The sequence below is a fragment of the Heptranchias perlo genome, chromosome 4 (genome assembly GCF_035084215.1).
Source record: "Heptranchias perlo isolate sHepPer1 chromosome 4, sHepPer1.hap1, whole genome shotgun sequence".
NCBI lineage: Eukaryota > Metazoa > Chordata > Chondrichthyes > Hexanchiformes > Hexanchidae > Heptranchias > Heptranchias perlo.
Genome location: NC_090328.1, coordinates 127,337,440 through 127,359,811, shown reverse-complemented (window position 1 = coordinate 127,359,811; position 22,372 = coordinate 127,337,440). Strand labels below are relative to the sequence as shown.

Genomic DNA, 22,372 nt, shown 5'->3' with positions numbered 1-22,372 from the left:
GGCACTGGCTCGTGTGCAGGAGGAGGTTTTCATATTCCCCCTTTGTTCATCCTCATCCTCTTCTTGGGGCCTGCTTTGTTGTAAATTCTCTCTGACAAGCATGAATATGCCTCTTTCAAAGACAATATTGTGCCGCATACAATATACTACAGTTATTCTGCCAACTTGCTGCAGTTCAAACTCAAAGGCATCACCAGAGTTGTCCAAGTATCAGAAATGTTGTTTTAGGAGACCAAAGGACTGCTGTATTATATCTCCGAATCCCAAAAGCGCGTTATTGTCAGCCTTTCGTATGCGTTCTCAGGGTTCTACAGAGCTGTCATTGGTCATGTTTGGAGCTAGTAACCTTTGGCTCTCAAGAGGTGACCTTACATTTTGTATTCCCCTTGTACAGTTGGAGATCCCTTAATTTCTCCAAAATGTATGTGAATACTCCCTGCAAAACATACATTCATTTGCATGTGCCAGTACTCATCTAAATGTTACGAGAATAGTAACACAATGGGGGTAATTTTAACTTTTGTTGATAGTGAAGAATGGGTGATATTGAATCGGCCGCCGACTATGCACCTTGCCCAGTATTGCTTTACATTGACTTCAAGTGCCTACAGGTGCACGAATTGCAGTCTTGTACTCATGAAATATCACGCGACTGAACAAACTATATCTGACTTTCTCGCTAATGCTCTATGCTTGTGTTGAACTTGATGTATGCAGATACATGGCAAAAGAGAGCACTTATTACCTCTTTCATGCAGCGGTGAATTACATGTTGGCTGATCTGTCTAATGTCTTGTGCTATTGCTAGAAAGGACTCAGTGGTATAGATATTTAGTGGGGTGACCACTTTCACTACCATTGAAAGTACCATTTGAATGTTGCTCTTTAACTCCATGTCTGTTTGCAGAAGATGACACAGATCTGAGGTTACATCCCTATCTATGTGCAGCCTCTTTGCACATTGTTCCAGCTAGGTGTTGGGGGTACTCATTGCTATATTGGATAGTATCAAGTCCTGAAGGTCCACTTTCTATGCTTTTGAACATCCTGAGAAATGGTCTCTTGCTTTCCTGCTCCTCCTACTCCAAAGTGCCGAACAAAGAGTGACCTGAAGCTACATCAATGCTTTTGTGTTCAGTAAAAGATTCCATCTTGGGGAATATGCAATTTCCTGCTTGGTTAACCATCAAATTCTGCTGGCTCACTCTGCGTGCTTCAATCGTACAAAACCAATGTGATGTTAAAATCAAGTAGATCATAAGTAAATTTCCATGTTTCTTGTTGATTAGCACTTAACAAATTTCATGTTAGGTCAGTGCACTACATCAGCTTACTCCCAAAAGTAACTTTAGGAACATGAGCAAACTGAAAGTGCACTCCATCAATCCTAGCTCATAATAATTATCGCACCTAAACCCATAACTAGTGCTTGCACAGGATTTAATCCTTAGAGCAAATTTAAACATCAAGTCTAAAAGTTTAGTCCAGTAATAGTATGGAATACTAATGAAAACTGGAGTTGTTGCATTATTCTAAAGAAAAAAATATATTCAGGAACGTAAATAGATTCAATGCACCTTTTTTTGTACAATAAACCTCGTTATTAGTACCACTGCATTTTTAAAAAGGCTGACATTTTTATTTTATGCATTAAAAATAGGTGTGAGTACGCTATTATGAAACAATAATGTGGCTTTGAAAAGCTAATAAGTATGTACTTTGTGAAGGATTTCAACAATTTGCACCAATGAACACTGTTTTTGGTATCTTCTATGTAATGGTATTATTTCTCTTTATAGAGACTGAATGCTCTAGCTGCTTTGGTTCGAGGCAAGCTCTTAAATCTGCACCGAAGTATTGTAACTGCACTCATAACCACTGATGTTCATGCAAGAGACATTGTTACTGAACTTGTCAAAGAAAAGGTATTTAGCACTACAAAGAAGTTTTATTGGTATGATTGGTATGGTACCTAGTCGTTGAAAGTAGTATAACCCATCATTCTGGTCTTTTTCAGTTTTCTCAACAGTAATATTAAACACCAGTAAAAAAAAAAATAGATTAAGAATAACATCTACTTCTCAATTCATTACATTAATGAACACAGATAATGTCATGAACTGCAAGTAGTTTACAACAGCAAGCTCAAATAATTTATGTTTGTCATTTAACGTCCAAAAATACATTGCTATCTGCATCAAATTTGCAAAGAAGACTTATTGTTTATAATATGTGCCACATAGTAAATGTTCAATATGATTATTGTTCTTACTGTTGCGTGCTATGTTTTGTTGCCACTTAATGATACCATGTAATGTAGGACATGAAGGAATGGATCTGATGACCTAGCGTGAAGAAATGTCTTATATAAAAATTAACATCACAATGAAATGAGTAAAGAATATAGAATAATAATCATGGGAGATTTTAACTATCCCCAAATAAGCTGGCAAGAAGAGGTAGATTTTTATTCGTTCATGGGATGTGGGCGTCGCTGGCAAGGCCAGCATTTATTGTCCATTCCTAATTGCCCTTGAGAAGGTGGTGGTGAGCCGCCATCTTGAACCGCTGCAGTCCATGTGGTGATGGTTCTCCCACAGTGCTGTTAGGAAGGGAGTTCCAGGATTTTGACCCAGCGACGATGAAGGAACGACGATATATTTCCAAGTCTGGATGGTGTGTGACTTGGAGGGGAACGTGCAGGTGGTGTTGGTCCCATGTGCCTGCTGCTCTTGTCCTTCTAGTTGGCAGAGGTTGTGGGTTTGGGAGGTGCTGTCGAAGAAGCGTCGGTGAGTTGCTGCAGTGCATCCTGTGGATGGTACACACTGCAGCCACAGTGCGCCCGTGGTGAAGGGAATGAATGTTTAGGGTGGTGGATGTGGTGCCAATCAAGGGGGCTGCTTTGTCCTGGATGGTGTCGAGCTTCTTGAGTGTTGTTGGAGCTGCACTCATCCAGGCAAGTGGAGAGTATTCCATCACACTCCTGACTTGTGCCTTGTAGATGGTGGAAAGGCTTTGGGGAGTCAGGAGGTGAGTCACTCATCGCAGAATACCCAGCCTCTGACCTGCTCTTGTAGCCACAGTATTTATATGGCTGGTCCAGTTAAGTTTCTGGTCAATGGTGACCCCCAGGATGTTGACGGTGGGGGATTCGGCGATGGTAATGCCGTTGAATGTCATGGGGAGGTGGTTAGATTCTCTCTTGTTGGAGATGGTCATTTCCTGGCACTTGTCTGGTGCGAATGTTACTTGCCACTCACGAGCCCAAGCCTGGATGTTGTCCAGGTCTTGCTGCATGCAGGCACGGACTGCTTCATTATCTGAGGGGTTTGCGAATGGAACTGAACACTGTGCAATCATCAACGAACATCCCCATTTCTGACCCTATGATGGAGGGAAGGTCCAGGGTACAGGGAATGGAGTTTTTACAATGCGTGCAGGACTCCTTTCTTACCCAGTGGGTAAAAAGCCCAACAAGAGAGGAAGCGCTGCTCGATCTAGTAATGGGGAATGAAGCAGAACAGATAAGAGACGTAAGCATAGGGGAACATCTAGGCAATACTGACCACTAAATAATAAGGTTTAAGATAAAGATTGAGAAGGACATAAGTAAGACAAAGACCAAAATAATAAATTGAAAGAAAGAATTGAAAGATTTTCAGGGGGTGAGAATGGAACTAGGGAAAATAAACTGGAAAAATTTACTGAAGAATAGAATAATAATCATGGGAGATAATCATGGGATCTAAAGAAATAGAACAGCAGTGGGAATCATTTAAAATGATGATCAATAGAGACCAAAATAAATAAAGTCCTGGAGAAAAAGCAAGAACAAACTAGCTAGTAATGATACACCATGGATGAATAAAGAAATAAGGGCAAAATTGAAACTAAAGAAAAAGACATACACTGAGTACGTAGACATCAAAGGCGAGGATGACAAAAGGAAATTTGAAAAGGTTAGGAAAGAAGTTAAAAAAAAACAATTAGGAAGCAAAGAGAAACTACAAAATTAAATTATCAAGGAATATAAAAAGAAATAGTAAAGTATTCTACAGACACACAAATAACAAGTAATTCAGGATAGGGATAGGGCCACTAAGGGATACACATGATTAACTCACAGGTAATGACAGTAAAATGGCAGAAATATTAAATAATTACTTTGCCTCAGTATTTACCAGGGATACTAACATGGGCATGACATTAGAAGAAGAGATCAAAAAAGATATAAAGACATTTAAGATGGAAAGGGAGGAGATAATTGATAAACTAATCAAACTTAGAGAGGATAAAACCTCTGGTCTGGATGGATTGCATGCATGCAAACTAAAAGAAGTGTAGGGAATTCCTTATTTTGTGTGATTCTTGGACACTGGACAAATAGTCAAGCAAAGGAAGTCACCCTCACGGTAGTTTTGTTAATCAAAAGTAATTATTTAATGATGTTATTCATACGAGCATTCATGAATCAAAATCAAACCATACATATGACTTTCCTTTATAAAATCCTGCTATACACTTAATAATTTACAACGTTATTATGTAATGACTTAACAATTCATACACACATCAGGCAAATCATTAATACATATACAACCTTTAAACCAAGGATTTTACGCATCGGGCCTGAAGGTTGATCAGCTCTTCAGAACTCAAGGTCCTCTTCTTCTTGCGTGATGTTCAACTGCAGTGTGCGTTCCTTGTGACTGCCGGGTGGTGGGGAGAAGAGAAGAGAGGACCTGCTCTTCTCTCAAAGTGTTTTTATATTGTTTTTTATCAATAGGACATAGGATTGGGGAGGGTCATTCTTTTTGCCAATCGCTCCCTGTTGCTATGCCTCAATCATTAACATACTTCAATGATTGACAGTTTAGGCTTTGATCATGTGACTGGAGACCCTTTGTTGTAGAAAGACCATGGCCCCGATATTAGCGTGGAGGCAGGATGGCGGGGGGGGGGGGCCGGGGGGAGAGGGGGCGGGGTGAATGGGTGAGCAGGTAAAACCCGCCCAATAAAAAATGTCCGTTTTCCACGTGATCGCGATTCAGTTGTTGCCACTTAATGTGGCTTCCACGTTTGCCGTCCAAAAGCTGCACAACAGGCAGACTGCACACCTGCATCACAGGCTGTCAGCTGGAGGAGCTCTATTTAAAGGGCCATAGTTCCAATGGCTTTTCCTGGAGCAAACACCCACACATTCACATTGTAGCAGCACATGGGCAAGGCTGCTCCAAGATTCAATGATGCCTCACTCCAGATGCTACTGGATGGGGTGAGGAGGAGAAGGGATCTGTTTTACCCAGCAGCTGGGAGGAAGTGGCCTGCCTCTGCCAGCAAGAAGGCCTGGCTCGAGGTGGTAGAGGAGGTCACGAGCAGCAGCAACATCTCCCGCACCTGGATCCAGTGGAGGAAGCGCTTCAATGACCTAACATGGTCAGCCAAAGTGAGTACATTCCGTCTTCCCATCCCCCAACTCATTCTGCACTGCCAACACTACTCCATCACATCACTCCCCACACCCACTTAAGGCTCATCCTCAACTTACCTGCACTTCCTCAGCACCTCCTCACCTTCCCATTAATCAACCCACCACTACCACACATCCCAATCCTAATACAGTGACATGGCTCTGTCTCATACTCACCCTCTGAAGCATCTCTTTCATGGTCAGCCTCACTCAAACCAGTGCATTCATTGGTTGGCCACGTCACCATCACTCACTCACGCGTCTGTACTTTCTCTCCTTATCGGAGAAGAGAGTGCAAAATGCACGGGAGAGGGCGAGGACTGGAGGGGGGCTGCAACAAATCATCATCCTAACAGAGGCGGAGAAGGAGGCGCTGGAGCTCAGCCGAACCCTCGAGTGCCTGTCCGTCGGGGACGCCGAAACTGGCACCCGACAAACATCTGGTGACATAACTTTAACATTCAGCACACACAATATGAATTAATGTTAACACGCCTTGCCATCTTCAGCATCTCAGTGTGCTCATCGCAACATGACACATCTGTGATGATGCTTAATATCACCTTCTGTTCTCTTACAGGGCTTTCAGCGATCGCTGTGACGGCAGAGGGCAATTCCTCAGAGAACCTGCCGGCCTCTGAGGGTGCACCGTCACATCATAGTGAGCCATCCACCAGTGCAGATATTCACACCTCAGTGGGTCCTAGTCCTCAGTTAGTTGGGTTGGCACTTGGTGAGTTACCATGCACATATAAGCACGAGCAGACACTGGTGGCAGCAGCAGCTGTGGAGAGTCTGCGTCGGTGGGCGCACTCCTCTCCAGCTTTGCTCAGCTGGACGCAGATGCTGAACCCCGGGGACCATCCTTTAAAAGGAGAATGATCGAGAGACTGCAGCACATTTGCGAGGTGCTGGAACAGGTGCCACGCGCACTCTCCACAATAGCACAGAGGATGGAGGAGTCCAGCTCCTGCATGAGTGGAATGGTGGCACAGATACGGGAGGGAATCTCAGAGACAATGTCACAGGGACGTGAGCAACTCTGTGTAATAGTGTCACAGGGGATGAGCAACTCTCTGAGATACTGTCATGGGTAAGTGCGGGAATGTCTGCGATGGAGAGGCAAGCCTCCATTGAGCTTCAAGCACGGCTCACAAATGAGTCCATTCAGGCCCTGACAATGGCCGTTCGGACTCACAGTAAACAACATTCTGCCGCCTTTAACAGGCAGACAGATACACTAGCACTGGCCGTACAAGGCTTCACACATGTCCTCCAAACTGTTGTCCAGCAGAGTGGTAGGAGTGATGTCGGCCTGGCCCGGTGGGGTGATGGCAAAAGAGGATATGGAAGTGGGGACACCATTCAAAGCGCTCCCATGTTTTACCCATTGCCCCGCTCTCAATCAGTACCAGCAATGCTGCCTCCTCTCCAGGTGGCTGAGTCTGTCCCTGCACAGGTGCAGGTGGGGCAGTCTTTTGAGGGGCCCACACGGGCTCCAAAACTCAGAGGGCGTAGGCCCAAAGCATCTAAGCAGCCAGGGCATGAACAAGAGCAACCTGCCACTACCTCTGCTGCAGCCACAGGGGATACACCACATAGAAGTAGTCAGAAGAGAAAGGTGAAGGTTTTGCAAGCACGAAGGGGATGCACAAGAGTGTTTGACGGTTGGTCATGTTTTTCATTTATATTAGCTTTTTGTTAAACTGACATTAAACATTATGATTGTCACCACTACTGCCACATCTTGGCCATTCTTGACTGGCTTTTGTGATAGGGCCCTTTCATGAGGTTCACCATGAATGGCGCCACTTGATGCCAACCATTGGGTCACTTTACAGTGGCTGTATTTGTAGTTGCAGGACTGTTTTGTGCAGGGAGGGGTGGGGGGCTGGTGTGGGCGCTGCTCTTTCCAGATGGCGTGAGGACTGGACTCTTCACACTTTCTGATTTTAGGAGAACCGTTCACATATCAGTGACTCCCTGGCCTCACGAGCAGCCAGGTGAGCTGTTGCTCTGCCCTTGGATTCCTCCTGCTTCTCCTCCTCCTCCGCCTCCTCCTCCTCCTCGATGTGGATGGCAGATGTGGATGGGATCTCCTCAAGTGGCACCCCTCTCTGTTGTGCCATGTTGTGTGGGGCACAACACACGACTATAATGCGTCCCATTCTGTCTGGTGCGTATTGAAGTGCTCCCCCAGAATGATCAAGGCACCTAAATCGAATCTTGAACAGCCCTATAGCATGCTTAATTGTATACCTGGTGGCGATGTGGCTGTCGTTATATCGACGCTGTTGCTCGGTGATGAGGTTCCTCAGAGGTGTCATGAGCCATGTGTGCAGGGATATCCCTTGTCCCCGAGGAGCCAGCCCTTAAGGGTGTTCAGTGCGTGGAAGAGGGGTGGGATGTTGGATTCCCTGAAGATGAAGGAATCGTGGCAGCTACCAGGGAATCTGGCGCACACGTGCAGGAATTTTTTGCGGTGGTCACAAACGAGCTGAGTGCTGATGGAGCGATATCCCTTTCTGTTGATGAACAGTCCTGAACCGTGTGGAGGTGCTCATAAGGCTATATGGGTGCAATCGATTGCACCCTGCACCCGTTGGAAGCCAGCCACATAGTGGAATCCCACTGCCCTTTCCGTCTGGCTGAGGTGGTCCATGGGGAAGTTGACATACTGCGAGGCCCTGCGAAACAAGCCGTCAATGAACTGCCTTATGCAATTGTGTGCAGATGACTGAGAGACCCCGGCGATGTCCCCGGTGGCACCGTGGAATGATCCGGAGGCGAAGAAGTTGAGGGCAGTAGTGACTTTGACAGTGACAGATAAGGAGATGCTTCTTGGCCCAGCCAGGAGCAGCTCGGCATGAAGGAGGCTGGAGGTGTCTGCGACTACCTGGTAACTGTCTCTGAGCCTCCGTGTGCACTGCTCCTCAGAGAGGTCCAGGAAGTTGAGCCTCAGTCTGTAGACTCTGTGGTGAGGGTGGTGCCTCCTGCGATGTCGTTCTCTCTGTTGTTGCCCTCTGTGCTCTTGTGCAGGTGTCTGTGATGCAGCACTGTGTTGTGGAGCTCCAAGTGGCGAAGGTGGAAGCCGTGCCTGGCGAGGCTGGTGATGTTGCTCGTACTCTGATGTAGTGGTGAATGCAGCCGTGGCGCCCCCAGGTGTGAGTTTGAGGGGGTCCGCAAAGCAGTTAAATATGTGTGAACAGAAGAATTTTGAGTGGAAAGTAAGAATTTTCAGTGAAAACACAAAGATCTTGCAGCCAAAACTTTGAAAGAACTGAGTGCCCTGCTGCAATAAGTGACCTTTTCTCCCCATCTGTCAAATTAGCATTTGAATCTCCCACTGGCTGCTGGCTGAAACACAACGTGTTCCCCACAGCACGGGAAACACGTTGAGGATGCTTCAAATCGCACCCCTGCCTCAATGTGGAGAAAGTTAAGTAGTTCAAATACTTAAACTACCTCAACAACTGTGTCAAGTATCATCCTGCCGGCTTTAATTGTCGGTCAGACTTCTGCATTCGGCTGGCGCGCACGCACCCAGACTTGTCAATCGGGAACCCGGAAGCCTGCGGGTTGGAGCCAGGCTCCGAAACTGAACGGGATTTCCCCGATTCTCGGTCCCCCTGCCCCCAATGCACCCGCAATTTTACAGGAAAATTGAGCCCCATGTGTTCGAAGAATGGGCTGTAAAAGGCACCTTTCATTTCTATGCCCAGACATTCTTAATGGTCCTGATGCCTCCAATTTTGATTGCTTCAATGGCTTCAAATCCATTCCTTATACCATTTGACCATATGCTGGGTGCAATACTATTTGATGTTTAACAAATCCCAGTTCTTTTGAACAGATTACCAGATAGGAATGAGAGGCCCATGCTTTTTTCACACCTATCATTGCTTTCCTGATCTGAAGCCTTTGATATATGCCCTTGTTGCCTTTTCTTATATTACCCCCGGCTGTGTTGAAAAGCTTGTGCTTCCAAAAGCCTATGTGTTTTGAAAACCTGACAATGCTTTAAGCTCAATATTATCTATCTAGCTTATTTATTTAATAATCTAGATATCTATTTGCAGTACAATGTCTTCAATCCCAAAACTCAGACTTCTCCAATGCCATCAGCATCAGTGAGGCAAAAACAGGATTTGCGAGAACACAGTTTACCACATACTGTGTCTGCAGGTTTTCAAATGTCTTTGTTTAAAAGGGGTTCAGTTAACCCTTTCCTTCAAATATCTTTTGTTAAAGGGGTTTTGAAGCCCACAAAAGTTGGGGAAGAGATAGCAGAGGCACTATTAAATATATATAAAAATTCATCAGAAAAGGGAATAGTGCCAGAGGACTGGTGGACAGTTAAAGTGATTCCTATATTTAAAAAGGGAGGTAGAACCAGTCCAGGGATCTATAGACCAATTAGCTAAACGTCGGTGATAGGAAAGATAATGGAATCCTTACTCAAAGATGTAATAGAAAAACATCTAGAAACTGAAGATATAATAAAAAATAGTCAGCACGGATTTTGGGAGGGAACGTCATGCTTTACCATCCTTGTTGAATTCTTTGACGAAGTAACAAAAAGGGTAGGCAAGAGTAATGTAGCAGATGTAATATATTTGGATTATCAAAAGGCCTTCGATAAGGTACCGCATAGTAGACTCATGACTAAGGTCAGAGCATGTGGAGTCAGGGGACAAGTAGCAGAATGGATAGCAAGCTGGCTACAAAACAGAAAACAGAGTAGGGGTTAAAGGTAGTTACTCAGCCTGGCAAAAGGTGGGAAGTGGTGTTCCACAAGGATCAGTCCTTGGACCACTGTTGTTCACCATTTACACAAACTATTTGGATCTGGGAATCGGAATTGCCATAGAATTACATAGAATGTACAGCACAGAAACAGGCCATTCAGCTCACAAGTCCATGCTGGTGTTTATCCTCCACACGAGCCTTCTCCCTCCCAACTTCATCCAACCCTATCAGCATATCTTTCTATTTCTTTCTCCCTCATGTGTTTATCTAGCTTCCCTTTAAATGCATCCATGCTAGTCGCCTCAACTACTCCTTGTGGTAGCGAGTTCCACATCCCAACCACTCTCTGGGTAAAAAGGTTTCTCCTGAATTCCCTATTGGATTTATTAGTGATTATCTTATATTTATGGCCCCTTGTTCTGGTCTCCCCCAAAAGTGGAAACTTCCTCCCTACGTCCACCCTATCAAACCCTTTCACAATCTTAAAGACCTCTATCTGGTCACCCCTCAGTCTTCTCTTTTCTAGATAAAGAGCCACTGCTTGCTCAATCTTGATAGGTATAACTCCCAGTTCTGGTATCATCCTAGTAAATTGTTTTTGCATCTTCTCCAGTGCCTCTGTATCCTTTTTATAATGTGGAGACCAGAACTGTTCACAGTACTCCAAGTATGGTCTAACCAAGCTTAACATAACTTCTCGGCTTTTCAATACTATCCCTCTAGAAATGAACCCCAGTGCTTGGTTTACCTTTTTTATAGCCTTATTAACCTGCATCGTTACTTTTAGTGATTTGTGTATCTGTAGCCCCAGATCCCTCTGCTCCTCTACCCCATTTAGACTCTTATTATCCAAGCAGTATGTGGCCCACTTATTCTTCCTACCAAAACGTAATACCTCACACTTAGCTATATTGAAATTAATTTGCCAATTACGTGCACATTCTGCAAGTTTATTAATGTCTTCCTGTATTTTGTCGCAGTCCTCCTGAGCCATTCTGCCGCAGGTGGTGGGAATCTAACTGAAACTGGCGGTTTCTCACCAGATACCAGCTGGCAGTTAAAATCCCCCTTATATTTTGATTTTACATTTAATGTCACTTGAAAATGGGATACCAAGCCATTTAACAATGTGAAAGGAATTTGTTTAAGTTGATAGTTTTTCTGTTAGTAATATTCAGTGTTTAACGTTTGTGTAGGTGGATACAGTAAATAATTTTGAGTGGCAGAGGCAGCTGCGCTATTACTGGGATCTTGACACGGATAACTGTGTGGCTATGATGGCCTTATCTAATTACACATATGGCTATGAGTATCTGGGAGCATCGCCTCGCCTGGTCATTACACCACTTACTGTAAGTATATTCAGCTAAGATGATAGTTACCCAAAATTTAAAATGGAGAGCAAATGATAGAAAGAGCACTAATAGTAAAATGGCTGGATATTTTTGCTGGCAGTAGTGGGCGCAGTGTGAAAATTAAGCTGGTATCAGTGGTAAAAGTAGAACCATCATTACGCTTTCAAACTCCCCCTTTGGTACTGGTAGCAAGGAGATAATGTTGAATCTTGAGTGTGTGCTCCATCACTTAATATGAAGTTGTGATAGATTTATCTTATCCTGAACTATAATTTAAAAAATGTGCAAAACCTCTTCCATTAGGCAAGTCTGAAGTCCTCGGCATAGCAAGGCAAGACTCCAGTACTGTGTTGAGATTTCATTCAGTGGGCCAACAATTTATTTATTTAAAGTCTGAAATTGCCTGCAGTGATTGGACAGACTTTCTATTTTCTCCACTCTGCCAATGTTGACTGCGAATAATAACCTAAAGTTATTTGCATATTTGAATAAGAGAATTACTGCCAGCAGGGAAAAATACAAAACTACAAATCAAGAATAGTTTGTCTGTACTGCTGGCAAGAAATCATGCTGCCCACCAGGATGACTATCCAACCTATTTTGTTAATGAAAAACGTATTAATTCTATATTAATCTTTTTGTGCAATGTATGTAATATGTTCAGAAATGTACCTGATTAAGTTGTCTTTGGTATCTTAGGACCGCTGTTACCTCTGCCTCATGGGAGCACTACAGCTAGATCTAGGAGGAGCTCCAGCTGGCCCTGCTGGTACTGGTAAAACAGAAACTACCAAAGATCTTGCTAAGGCTCTGGCCATCCAGTGTGTGGTCTTTAATTGCTCTGAAGGCTTAGATTATAAGGTGAGTTAATGATCAGCAAAGATCAGGAATTTCATTGACTATGAAAACAGAATACCCCAATTTTTTAAGCATACATCATAATGCATTCAGAAGAGGATGTAACAATGGAAATTATATTAGATTTAACAAGGAACAAGACATAAACTTTTCATTCACAAAGTCATTTTTCTTTTGGTGAACAGCCTTCATACTATGTAGTAAGTTTATATTGTGAATGCACAATAACTAAGTTTATGTTCTGCAGATGATGGGACGTTTCTTCAGTGGTTTGGCTCAGTCAGGAGCCTGGTGCTGCTTTGATGAGTTCAATCGGATTGATATTGAAGTACTTTCTGTCATTGCTCAGCAGCTCATCACCATCAGAAATGCGAAAGCAGCAAAGGTAGCACATTATTCTGATACTAGTCAAGCTTGATAATTAGCAGATCACAATTTTGCCTGATAATATAGGGGTGATTTTCCACGGGGGCTCTTCCGATCATCTGCCGTCATTTTGGCAGAAGAGCCACAAAAACTTTGGAGAAGCAGCGTGTACAGTATTTACACCATTTTCCCAGGATTTCTGCAGCTCTTCCACTGAAATTATGGTGGATGAGTGGGAGAACCCCACAGAAATTCACTCCTATAGTCTTCAGCAAGTAAAAGATGTTAAAAGGTCATATATGACTTAATGTCTGCTTCTGTAATGTGCAGGACATAGCATGTAAAATCTGTCAGATCACATGCATCTGATACTGAATGGTTCATATATGTCTTGCATCAACTCTTGTGTGAATATTCTGTAAACTGGCTTTCATGTTCACTGTAGCAGAGTCAAGTGATGAAAGCAGGACACAGTGCATTGGTGATAGACAAAAAGGAGAATTTTTCGAACACTTTAAATAGGTATATGTAAACTCTTTGTTTACGGTTCAGTCTTTAATCAAAAAGGCTGCAAGTCTTGGTACAAGCACAAGGTTTTATTAAGAGTTACTGTACAAGATAAGTAGCAAAAGATGTTAAAATACAATAGCACAATTATAAGATGTTGGGATACAACTGACAAGGGTCCTGAGGTGATCAAACTCAACCCTGTGATAAGATATTGAGCTGTCCAGGCGTACCGAGAATATTCTAACTAGTATGCTTTAAGTCTCGATTTATATATGTTACAACCACCCATCAGTTCTTATAGGACCTTGAGCCCCCCTCCTCCCTTTTTGGGCCCACACATCAATCAATCTGTTAACTCCTGCACATTCAACAAAAATAGAGACTGGCAACTAATAGTTTCCCATGTCATGACACACTGAAAACATTAGATAATAATGAAGACATGGGGGGTAATTTCCATCCCCAAGAACGGGTGGGTGGGGTTCGTGGGCAGTAAAAATAGTGGATTTTTGGAACGGGGGCACATCCCGGCTCCAACGTATCCACTTCCAGGTTTGACCCAGACGCATTTATGGATGCGCGCACGTGCAACAGACACCTGGAAGTCCAGACCCCACTTAAAGCCGGCGGGCCAATACTTAAAGGGGCAATGTACCTCATTGAAATAGTTGAGGTACTTAATTATTTGTGTATTACGAAAGTAAAACAAACTTTAACCTTACCTGTTCGGGTTTCCCATCGCTTGCGATTCACATCAAGTGAAAGGAGGTTGGAAGGGCTGGATCCATGAGGTGAGTGCCTTTCTTGCACAGCTTATGGACCAGGAGGAGCAGGAGTGCTTCTTCCAGGCCCAACAACCTCACCTGGCATGACATGACCCTGCGATTGGCCAATTTCCCTCCCCTGATGCCGGATCCCCCCCCCACGATGCTGGACCCCTTCCTCCCAATGCTGGACCTCCCTTCCCCCAAATGGTGGCCCCCCCACCGATGGTGGACCCTCCTATCTCCGACTCTTCACCCGACCTCCAATCTCTTCTCTGATCTTCAACCTCTTCAACCGACCTCTGATCTCGTCAACCATTTCGACCGACCTCTAATCTCGTCTTCCGATCTTCAACCGACCTCCGACCTCCGATCTCTGCAGCCTCTTCGACCAACCTCCAGTCTCTGCAACCTCTTCGATCTCCTCTGATCTCTTCCCAGCATCACCCCCCCACTCCCCGATCTCCTCCCGGCATCAGCCTCCACGGCCCACAATCCCTTCCTCCCTATTCTTCAATCCCTGGCCTTCCCACCAGTCAGCCTGCCTGTTAATCAGGCTGGCTGCTGGGCGTGAAGCCCAGAAGTAAAATTTATTGACCTTAACACGGCAACTCAACTTCTGGGTTTCGCGTCCAATTACCCTCCCCCCACTCCCTTTCCCCTCCATGCTAAAATTATGCCCCTGGTGTTTCATGACGCACTATTATGACAAGATTTAAGCAGTCTTTAGCTGAAGGTTGACAATTACGTGGACACAGTTTTGTTGAGGCTCTTAACAATCTGAACAGCCTGAAAAATACTGTTTCTTACAGTATACTAGCCATACAATCCCAATGAATCTTCAAGGTAGAAAAAGCCATAAAAATTACACATGGTTTCGTGGTTTTATATGGAGGCACATTGAATACACAACCAGGAAGGCGATGCACAACACTACGAAGATATTGGTTAGGCCACAGTTGAAGTACTATTTTCAATTTTGGGCATCACATTATAGAAAAAGATATCGGAGCCATGGGAAAGGCGCAACGTAGATTTAGTGGGTGATACAGGAATGCGAGGATACAGTTATGAAGAGATACTGGAAAATTAGAACTGTATTCACGACAGCCAAGAAGGTTAAGGGGAAATATAATAAATGTAATGTTTTGAAAGGATTTGAGAAGATATGTAGTGTAAGCTTATTTTCACTAGTGAATGAATTGTTAAGAAATGTGCATGAATTTAGGATTAGTATTAAAAGTTTAGTGGGGGAAGTTAGAAGAAATGTTTTCAAGAAAAGGGTTATTAGGATATGGAACAAATTAATGTAAGTGGCTATTGAAGCCAAGTCAATCCTAGTATTTAAGAGGGAATAGATAAACACTTGAACTGGAAAAATAGTAAAGATTCAAGAGAAAGAATAGGAAAATAGCATTAGAGTAGATAGGTAAATAGTACTGATGTGGAGCTAGCACTGGCACTGCCACAGTGCGCTGAATGGTCTCCTTCAGTGATGAAATTTCTGATTCTATGAGGCAAATATGTCAATTAGAGTAGTAATGACAGTCCTTCTCAGGTTGGATTTGAGGCATAGGCATATTTCTTGGACAAAGAATAGGGAGCTTTGTTATGCATTAATGCTACATGCTGCCTGACCTGAGAATGTTTAAGAACATAAGAAAGCATAGATGAGAAATAGCCCAGCAAGGTCCACTTACCATGTAGTTTACCCAATCATGATCTCTGCCATCCCTATTTAATCTGAGTTCTTCAAATTTCTCCGAAAGGTTGCCAAGCTAAATTTCAGAATGTCTATCAATCTTTACACCTCCAACATTCAACACTGCCTGGTATCTTTCTCAGATGACCTTCCCTTTTTCATATTAACACAGGAAAAAACATGTTCTTTGGAGTATTTATTACCTATATAAAGTTGGCATCCATTCCTAAGTAGGTGGTTGCCATGTTGAAACTGGGTGCATGGAGTGACGAAATGGGACATTTCCTAGCACTGAGCCTTCACTTAGATGTATACTGAATATAAAAATTTGTTCCACTAAAAAAAAAGTTCTCCTGGTTGATCATAAAGGAATCATATTATCAGCCACATTTGGCCAAACAAAACTTTTTCACATGTATCAGTGTTTGTTATCCTGTTGAAATGAAGTTCTGGAATTTTTATTTGATTTGATTTTGTACAATGCAGCTGGATGCTGTATTGTCCCACAATCTACCTGTTTACTGAAACTTTTGTCATAAATTTATAAAAAGTTTTACAATCATTAACTGTAAGGTTTATGTTAACCTGTACTTTCCCCACCCTGTAAGTCTCTTAAAATACCATAGTAGTGAGTTACAAATTGCACAGCTTGGTAGTGTTATGCATTGCTATAATAATATTTATCACAACTTAATAGTAGAATATAGATTTGCCTCCATGATTGTGCAAGTGTAACATTGGCAACCGTCTGGTAACAGGTTGCTTGCCTACATTTGTAGCAGCTGAATTGTCCATGCTGTGAGAGAGAAACCAAAGATGTTTTTAAAAAAACACAATTTTATTTTAAAAAAACACATGGGGGGTAAAATTCAACTTGGGTGGGATCACAAAACAAGCAAAAGCAGATCGGCCGCCCGTTATACCCGTTTTGCGTCCCTACCAGAGTTGAATTTTACCCTCATGATCTGTGGACTGTGTTGAATTAGCCAGTCTTTGCTGTAGAAGTTGTGATGATACATTTGGCCTCTGTGTCCCTACATTAGATGAGGGGAAAATAATAGCCCGATTCCACTGTTGTGTTGGCCTGGGCTCAGTGGTTGCGTTTCTTACCTTTGAGTCAGAAGTTCATGGGTTCAAGTTCTACCCCAGAGACTTGAGCACATGAACTAGGCTGACACTTCAGTGCAGTACTGAGGGAGAGCTGCACTGTCAGAGGTGCCGTCTTTTGGATGAGATGTTAAACCTTGGTCTCAGTTTGATATAAAAGATCCCATGGCACTACTTGAAGAAAAGCAGGTGATTTCCCTCTGTGTCTTGGCCAACATTTATCCCTCAACCAACACCATGAAAACAGATTATCTGGTCATTTACTTGAGTGTTGTTTGAGGGACCTTACTGTGCGCAAATTGGCTGCCACATTTACGTACAAGCCAAATTGTAACCTACATTTCCCTACATTACAACAGTGAATACATTTCAAACGTATTTAGTGGGCTGTGGGGACATCCTGAGGATGTGAAAAGCATGATATAAATGCAAGTTTTTTTTCCCCTTTTTCTTGATTGCTGTCTGTTGATCCTTATTAGAAATGATATGTTGATAGGGTAAGATGAAGTAGGGTGGGAGGAGGCTTGTGTGGAGCATAAACACCGTCATAGACTTGTTGGGCCTAATGGCCTGTTTCTGTGCTGTAAATTCTATGTAATTCTCTGTAAGTGTTCCACGTGTGAACGTTGGCTGAGGAAATAATTGGGCCTGATTGCAATGCAGTCCATGTTTAAATAGCCTGCTAACCTTTTTTGGCGAGTTTCAGAGATGTAGAATGAGGGTTGCTCAATTGCTATTGAGGTTTCTGAACCCTGTACAACCAATCATAAGTTGCCACCTTCGAGAAAGGATGATATAAGGGAAAACAATCAGAAGAGAAAATTGAAAGTAAAGTAAGTGTTATATAAGTTTTTTTTTTGTTCTTTTTTTCTGCAGCTCTCCCGTTTCATGTTTGAAGGTAGAGAAATCAAGTTGGTTATGTCTTGCGCAGCATTCATCACTATGAACCCTGGTTATGCTGGAAGAACAGAACTACCAGACAACTTAAAGGCTCTTTTTAGACCGATTGCAATGATGGTTCCGAACTACGCCCTTATTGCTGAGGTAATTGAATTGTTGAGATACTTTTCTTTTATGCTTTTTCCTTTTTCATTGGTCAACATAGTTGCAATAATAGGATCAGTACCATTAAATCATCTGCACTGATGGAACATTTTCTTTAACTTCGATCAGTTTCTGCTGAATTGTTTTTCATAATTATTTGAAGGCAAGCAAGAGGACAAATTTCAAAAATTTTATTCAGGTAAAGTGCTTTTAGCAAGTGAGACCATGTGTGTGACAGAGAGAGAAAATAGGTTACAGATCTTTTGTAACTTTTCTTTTGTGTTCTATAAACTTCAGAAAGTGCATTAAGCTGAAACAGAGACCTAGAAATTGAACCATGCCCGAATTGGGGCACGATAAGAGTGCAGCACACGGGTCAAAAGTGATTGGAGGCAAGACCGTGAGAATTTGGTCCGCCGGCCTCATTTGCTCATTACCTTCAAGCTGCAGGCACCAATCGCGGCCCAGGGGCAGCTCGGTAGCCCAGGGAAGCACTGGGATCTTAAGCAGAGTCTAGGTTGGGGGTGTGGGGGTGTGGCAATTGGGAGGAGGTGAGCGTTGGCTGGCAGCAGCCCACGGATTTAATGTGGAGCTGGGAGGAGCACTTCTGCTCCTCCCAGCTCCACAATAAGATAGGTAAAAATATTCATCTGACCTTTCTGGTGGCAGTCTGCAGCGGTCACTTTAAGCACCTCAAGAAACTGACCTCAGCAGGCACGGCATATGGAAAGGTCGTAACGCCCTGGACTTTTAAGGAGGATCCTTCACCAATATGGTAGGCAGCATACTTCTGGCGCAGAATGAGTGCCACCCAACACCTGTCATATTGGCCACTGAGGTGCCCGTTTTGTGCCTGTAAACCAGGCACAGTGTGATCCAATTACTAGGCCAGAATGTGTTTCTCATGGTAATTTGAATTCCTTTTACATTTTAAGGTTGGTAGATTGTGGGGACGGTAGCATAGTGGTTATGTTACTGGACTAGTAATCCAGCGGCCTGGACTAAAATCCAGAGTCATGAGTTCAAATCCCGCCACGGCAGCTGGCGAATTTAAATTTAATTAATTAAATTCAATTAATTAAATAAAAATCTGGAATTAAAATACTGATGGCCATGAAACTACCGGATTGTCGTAAAAACCCATCTGGTTCACTAATGTCCTTTAGGGAAGGAAACCTGCCGTCCTTACCCGGTCTGGCCTAAATGTGATTCCAGACCCACAGCAATGTGGTTGATTCTTAATTGCCCTCTGAAATGGCCTAGCAAGCCACTCAGTTGTAAAATCTCGCTACGAAAAGTCATAATAAGAATAAAACCGGACGGACCACCCGGCATCGGACCACTGGGCACCGGACACGACAACGGCAAACCAAGCCCAGTCGACCCTGCAAGGTCCTCCTTACTAACATCTGGGGACTTGTGCCAAAATTGGGAGAGCTGTCCCACAGACTAGTCATACTCTCAGAATCATACCTTTCAGCCAACGTCCCAGACTCTTCCATCACCATCCCTGGGTATGTCCTGTCCCACCGGCAGGACAGACCCACCAGAGGTGGCGGTACAGTGATATACAGTCAGGAGGGAGTGGCCCTGGGAGTCTTCAACATTGACTCTGGACCCCATGAAATCTCATGGCATCAGGTCAAACATGGGCAAGGAAACCTCCTGCTGATTACCACCGACCGTCCTCCCTCAGCTGATGAATCAGTCCTCCTCCATGTTGAGCACCACTTGGAGGAAGCACTGAAGGGCACAAAATGTACTCTGGGTGGGGACTTCAATGTCCATCACCAAGAGTGGCTCGGTAGCAGAGTGCCAGACTGGGCCTGCGGCAGGTGGTGAGCGAACTAACACGAGGGAAAAACTTACTTGACCTCGTCCTTACCAATCTACCTGTCGCAAATACATCTGTCCATGACAGTATTGGTAGGAGTGAGCACTGCACAGTCCTCGTGGAGATGAAGTCCCGTCTTCGCACTGAGGACACCATCCAACGTGTTGTGTGGCACTACCACCGTGCTAAATGGGATAGATTCAGAATGGATCTAGCAGCTCAAAACTGGTTGCATGCATGCTAAACAGCAGAAGCAACATGCTATAGACAGAGCTAAGCGATTCCACAACCAACGGATCAGATCAAAGCTCTGCAGTCCTGCCACATCCAGTCGTGAATGGTGGTGGACAATTAAACAACTAACGGGAGGAGGAGGCTCTGCAAACATCCCCATCCTCAATGATGGCGGAGTCCAGCACGTGAATGCAAAAGACAAGGCTGAAGTGTTTGCAACCATCTTCAGCCAGAAGTGTCGAGTGGATGATCCATCTCGGCCTCCTCCCGATATCCCCACCATCACGGAAGCCAGTCTTCAGCCAATTTGATTCACTCCACGTGATATCAAGAAACGGCTGAGTGCACTGGATACAGCAAAGGCTATGGGCCTCGACAACATCCCGGCTGTCGTGCTGAAGACTTGTGCTCCAGAACTAGCTGTGCCTCTAGCCATGCTGTTCCAGTACAGCGACAACACTGGCATCTACCCGACAATGTGGAAAATTGCCCAGGTATGTCCTGTCCACAAAAAGCAGGACCAATCCAATCCGGCCAATTACCGCCCCATCAGTCTACTCTCAATCATCAGCAAAGTGATGGAAGGTGTCGTCGACAGTGCTATCAAGCGGCACTTACTCACCAATAACCTGCTCACCGATGCTCAGTTTGGGTTCCGCCAGGACCACTCGGCTCCAGACCTCATTACAGCCCTGGTCCAAACATGGACAAAAGAGCTGTATTCCAGAGGTGAGGTGAGAGTGACTGCCCTTGACATCAAGGCAGCATTTGACCGAGTGTGGCACCAAGGAGCCCGAGTAAAATTGAAGTCAATGGGAATCAGGGGGAAAACTCTCCAGTGGCTGGAGTCATACCTGTCACAAAGGAAGATGGTAGTGGTTGTTGGAGGCCAATCATCTCAGCCCCAGGACATTGCTGCAGGAGTTTCTCAGGGCAGTGTCCTAGGCCCAACCATCTTCAGCTGCTTCATCAATGACCTTCCCTCCATCATAAGGTCAGAAATGGGGATGTTCGCTGATGACTACACAGTGTTCAGTTCCATTCGCAACCCCTCAAATAATGAAGCAGTCCGAGCCCGCATGCAGCAAGACCTGGACAACATCCAGGCTTGGGCTCATGAGTGGGAAGTAACATTCGCGCCAGATAAGTGCCAGGCAATGACCATCTCCAACAAGAGAGAGTCTAACCACCTCCCCTTGACATTCAACGGCATTACCATCGCCGAATCCCCCACCATCAACATCCTGGGGGTCACCATTGACCAGAAACTTAACTGGACCAGCCATATAAATACTGTGGCTATGAGAGCAGGTCAGAGGCTGGGTATTCTGCGGCGATTGACTCACCTCCTGACTCCCCAAAGCCTTTCCACCATCTACAAGGCACAAGTCAGGAGTGTGATGGAATACTCTCCACTTGCCTGGATGAGTGCAGCTCCAACAACACTCAAGAAGCTCGACACCATCCAAGAGAAAGCAGCCCGCTTGATTGGCACCCCATCCACCACCCTAAACATTCACTCCCTTCACCACCGGCGCACAGTGGCTGCAGTGTGCACCATCCACAGGATGCACTGCAGCAACTCGCCAAGGCTTCTTCGACAGCACCTCCCAAACCCGCGACCTCTACCACCTAGAAGGACAAGAGCAGCAGGTACATGGGAACAACACCACCTGCACGTTCCCCTCCAAGTCACACACCATCCCGACTTGGAAATATATCGCCGTTCCTTCATTGTCGCTGGGTCAAAATCCTGGAAATCCCTTCCTAACAGCACTGTGGGAGAACCGTCACCACACGGACTGCAGCGGTTCAAGAAGGTGGCTCACCACCACCTTCTCAAGGGCAATTAGGGATGGGCAATAAATGCTGGCCTCGCCAGCGACGCCCACAATCCGTGAACGAATAAAAAAAAAAGCACAGACCAGAGATTGAACCTATCTCAGAGCTTCTAACTGATGGTATGGCTCTTGCTTGGCCCAGCTTAATGAAGTTAGGGTTTCATGAGTTCATGGTCACTACATTGCAATATAATTATCCAGAAAACCTGTACTGTGAAAGCATATATTGACAAGTCAATTTTTTTTCCACTGGCGCCAGCGCCTCAGATTTCACTTGAATACTAAACAACATTAGCTAGGCCTTTCAGCAATGTATACTGCTCACCAATCCTTTAATGAGAAGAGCTTGGAGTCTATAACATTTTGTTTCTCAGCTGGTCAAAATTGTTAACATGAAGTAATTTAGTAAATAAATATATGCGGATCTTGCGCTATTGTTTATGCATTCCTTGGAACATAGGAACAGGGGTAGGCCATTCAGCCCATCGAGCCTGTTCCGCCATTAAATTAGATCATGGCTGATCTGTATCTTAACTCC

At 44.3% G+C, this 22,372-nt stretch overlaps 1 protein-coding gene across 1 annotated transcript in view; it reads left to right on the top strand.

The window, feature by feature from the left end:
- dnah6 (dynein, axonemal, heavy chain 6) overlaps positions 1-22,372 on the top strand; it is a 475,651-nt gene that overhangs the window by 137,534 nt on the left and 315,745 nt on the right. Inside the window, exons 27-31 of the mRNA XM_067983622.1 lie at positions 1,800-1,925; positions 11,416-11,571; positions 12,274-12,435; positions 12,680-12,817; positions 17,758-17,925. Coding sequence (XP_067839723.1) covers positions 1,800-1,925; positions 11,416-11,571; positions 12,274-12,435; positions 12,680-12,817; positions 17,758-17,925 — 750 coding nt within the window. The remainder of the gene's footprint in view (positions 1-1,799; positions 1,926-11,415; positions 11,572-12,273; positions 12,436-12,679; positions 12,818-17,757; positions 17,926-22,372) is intronic.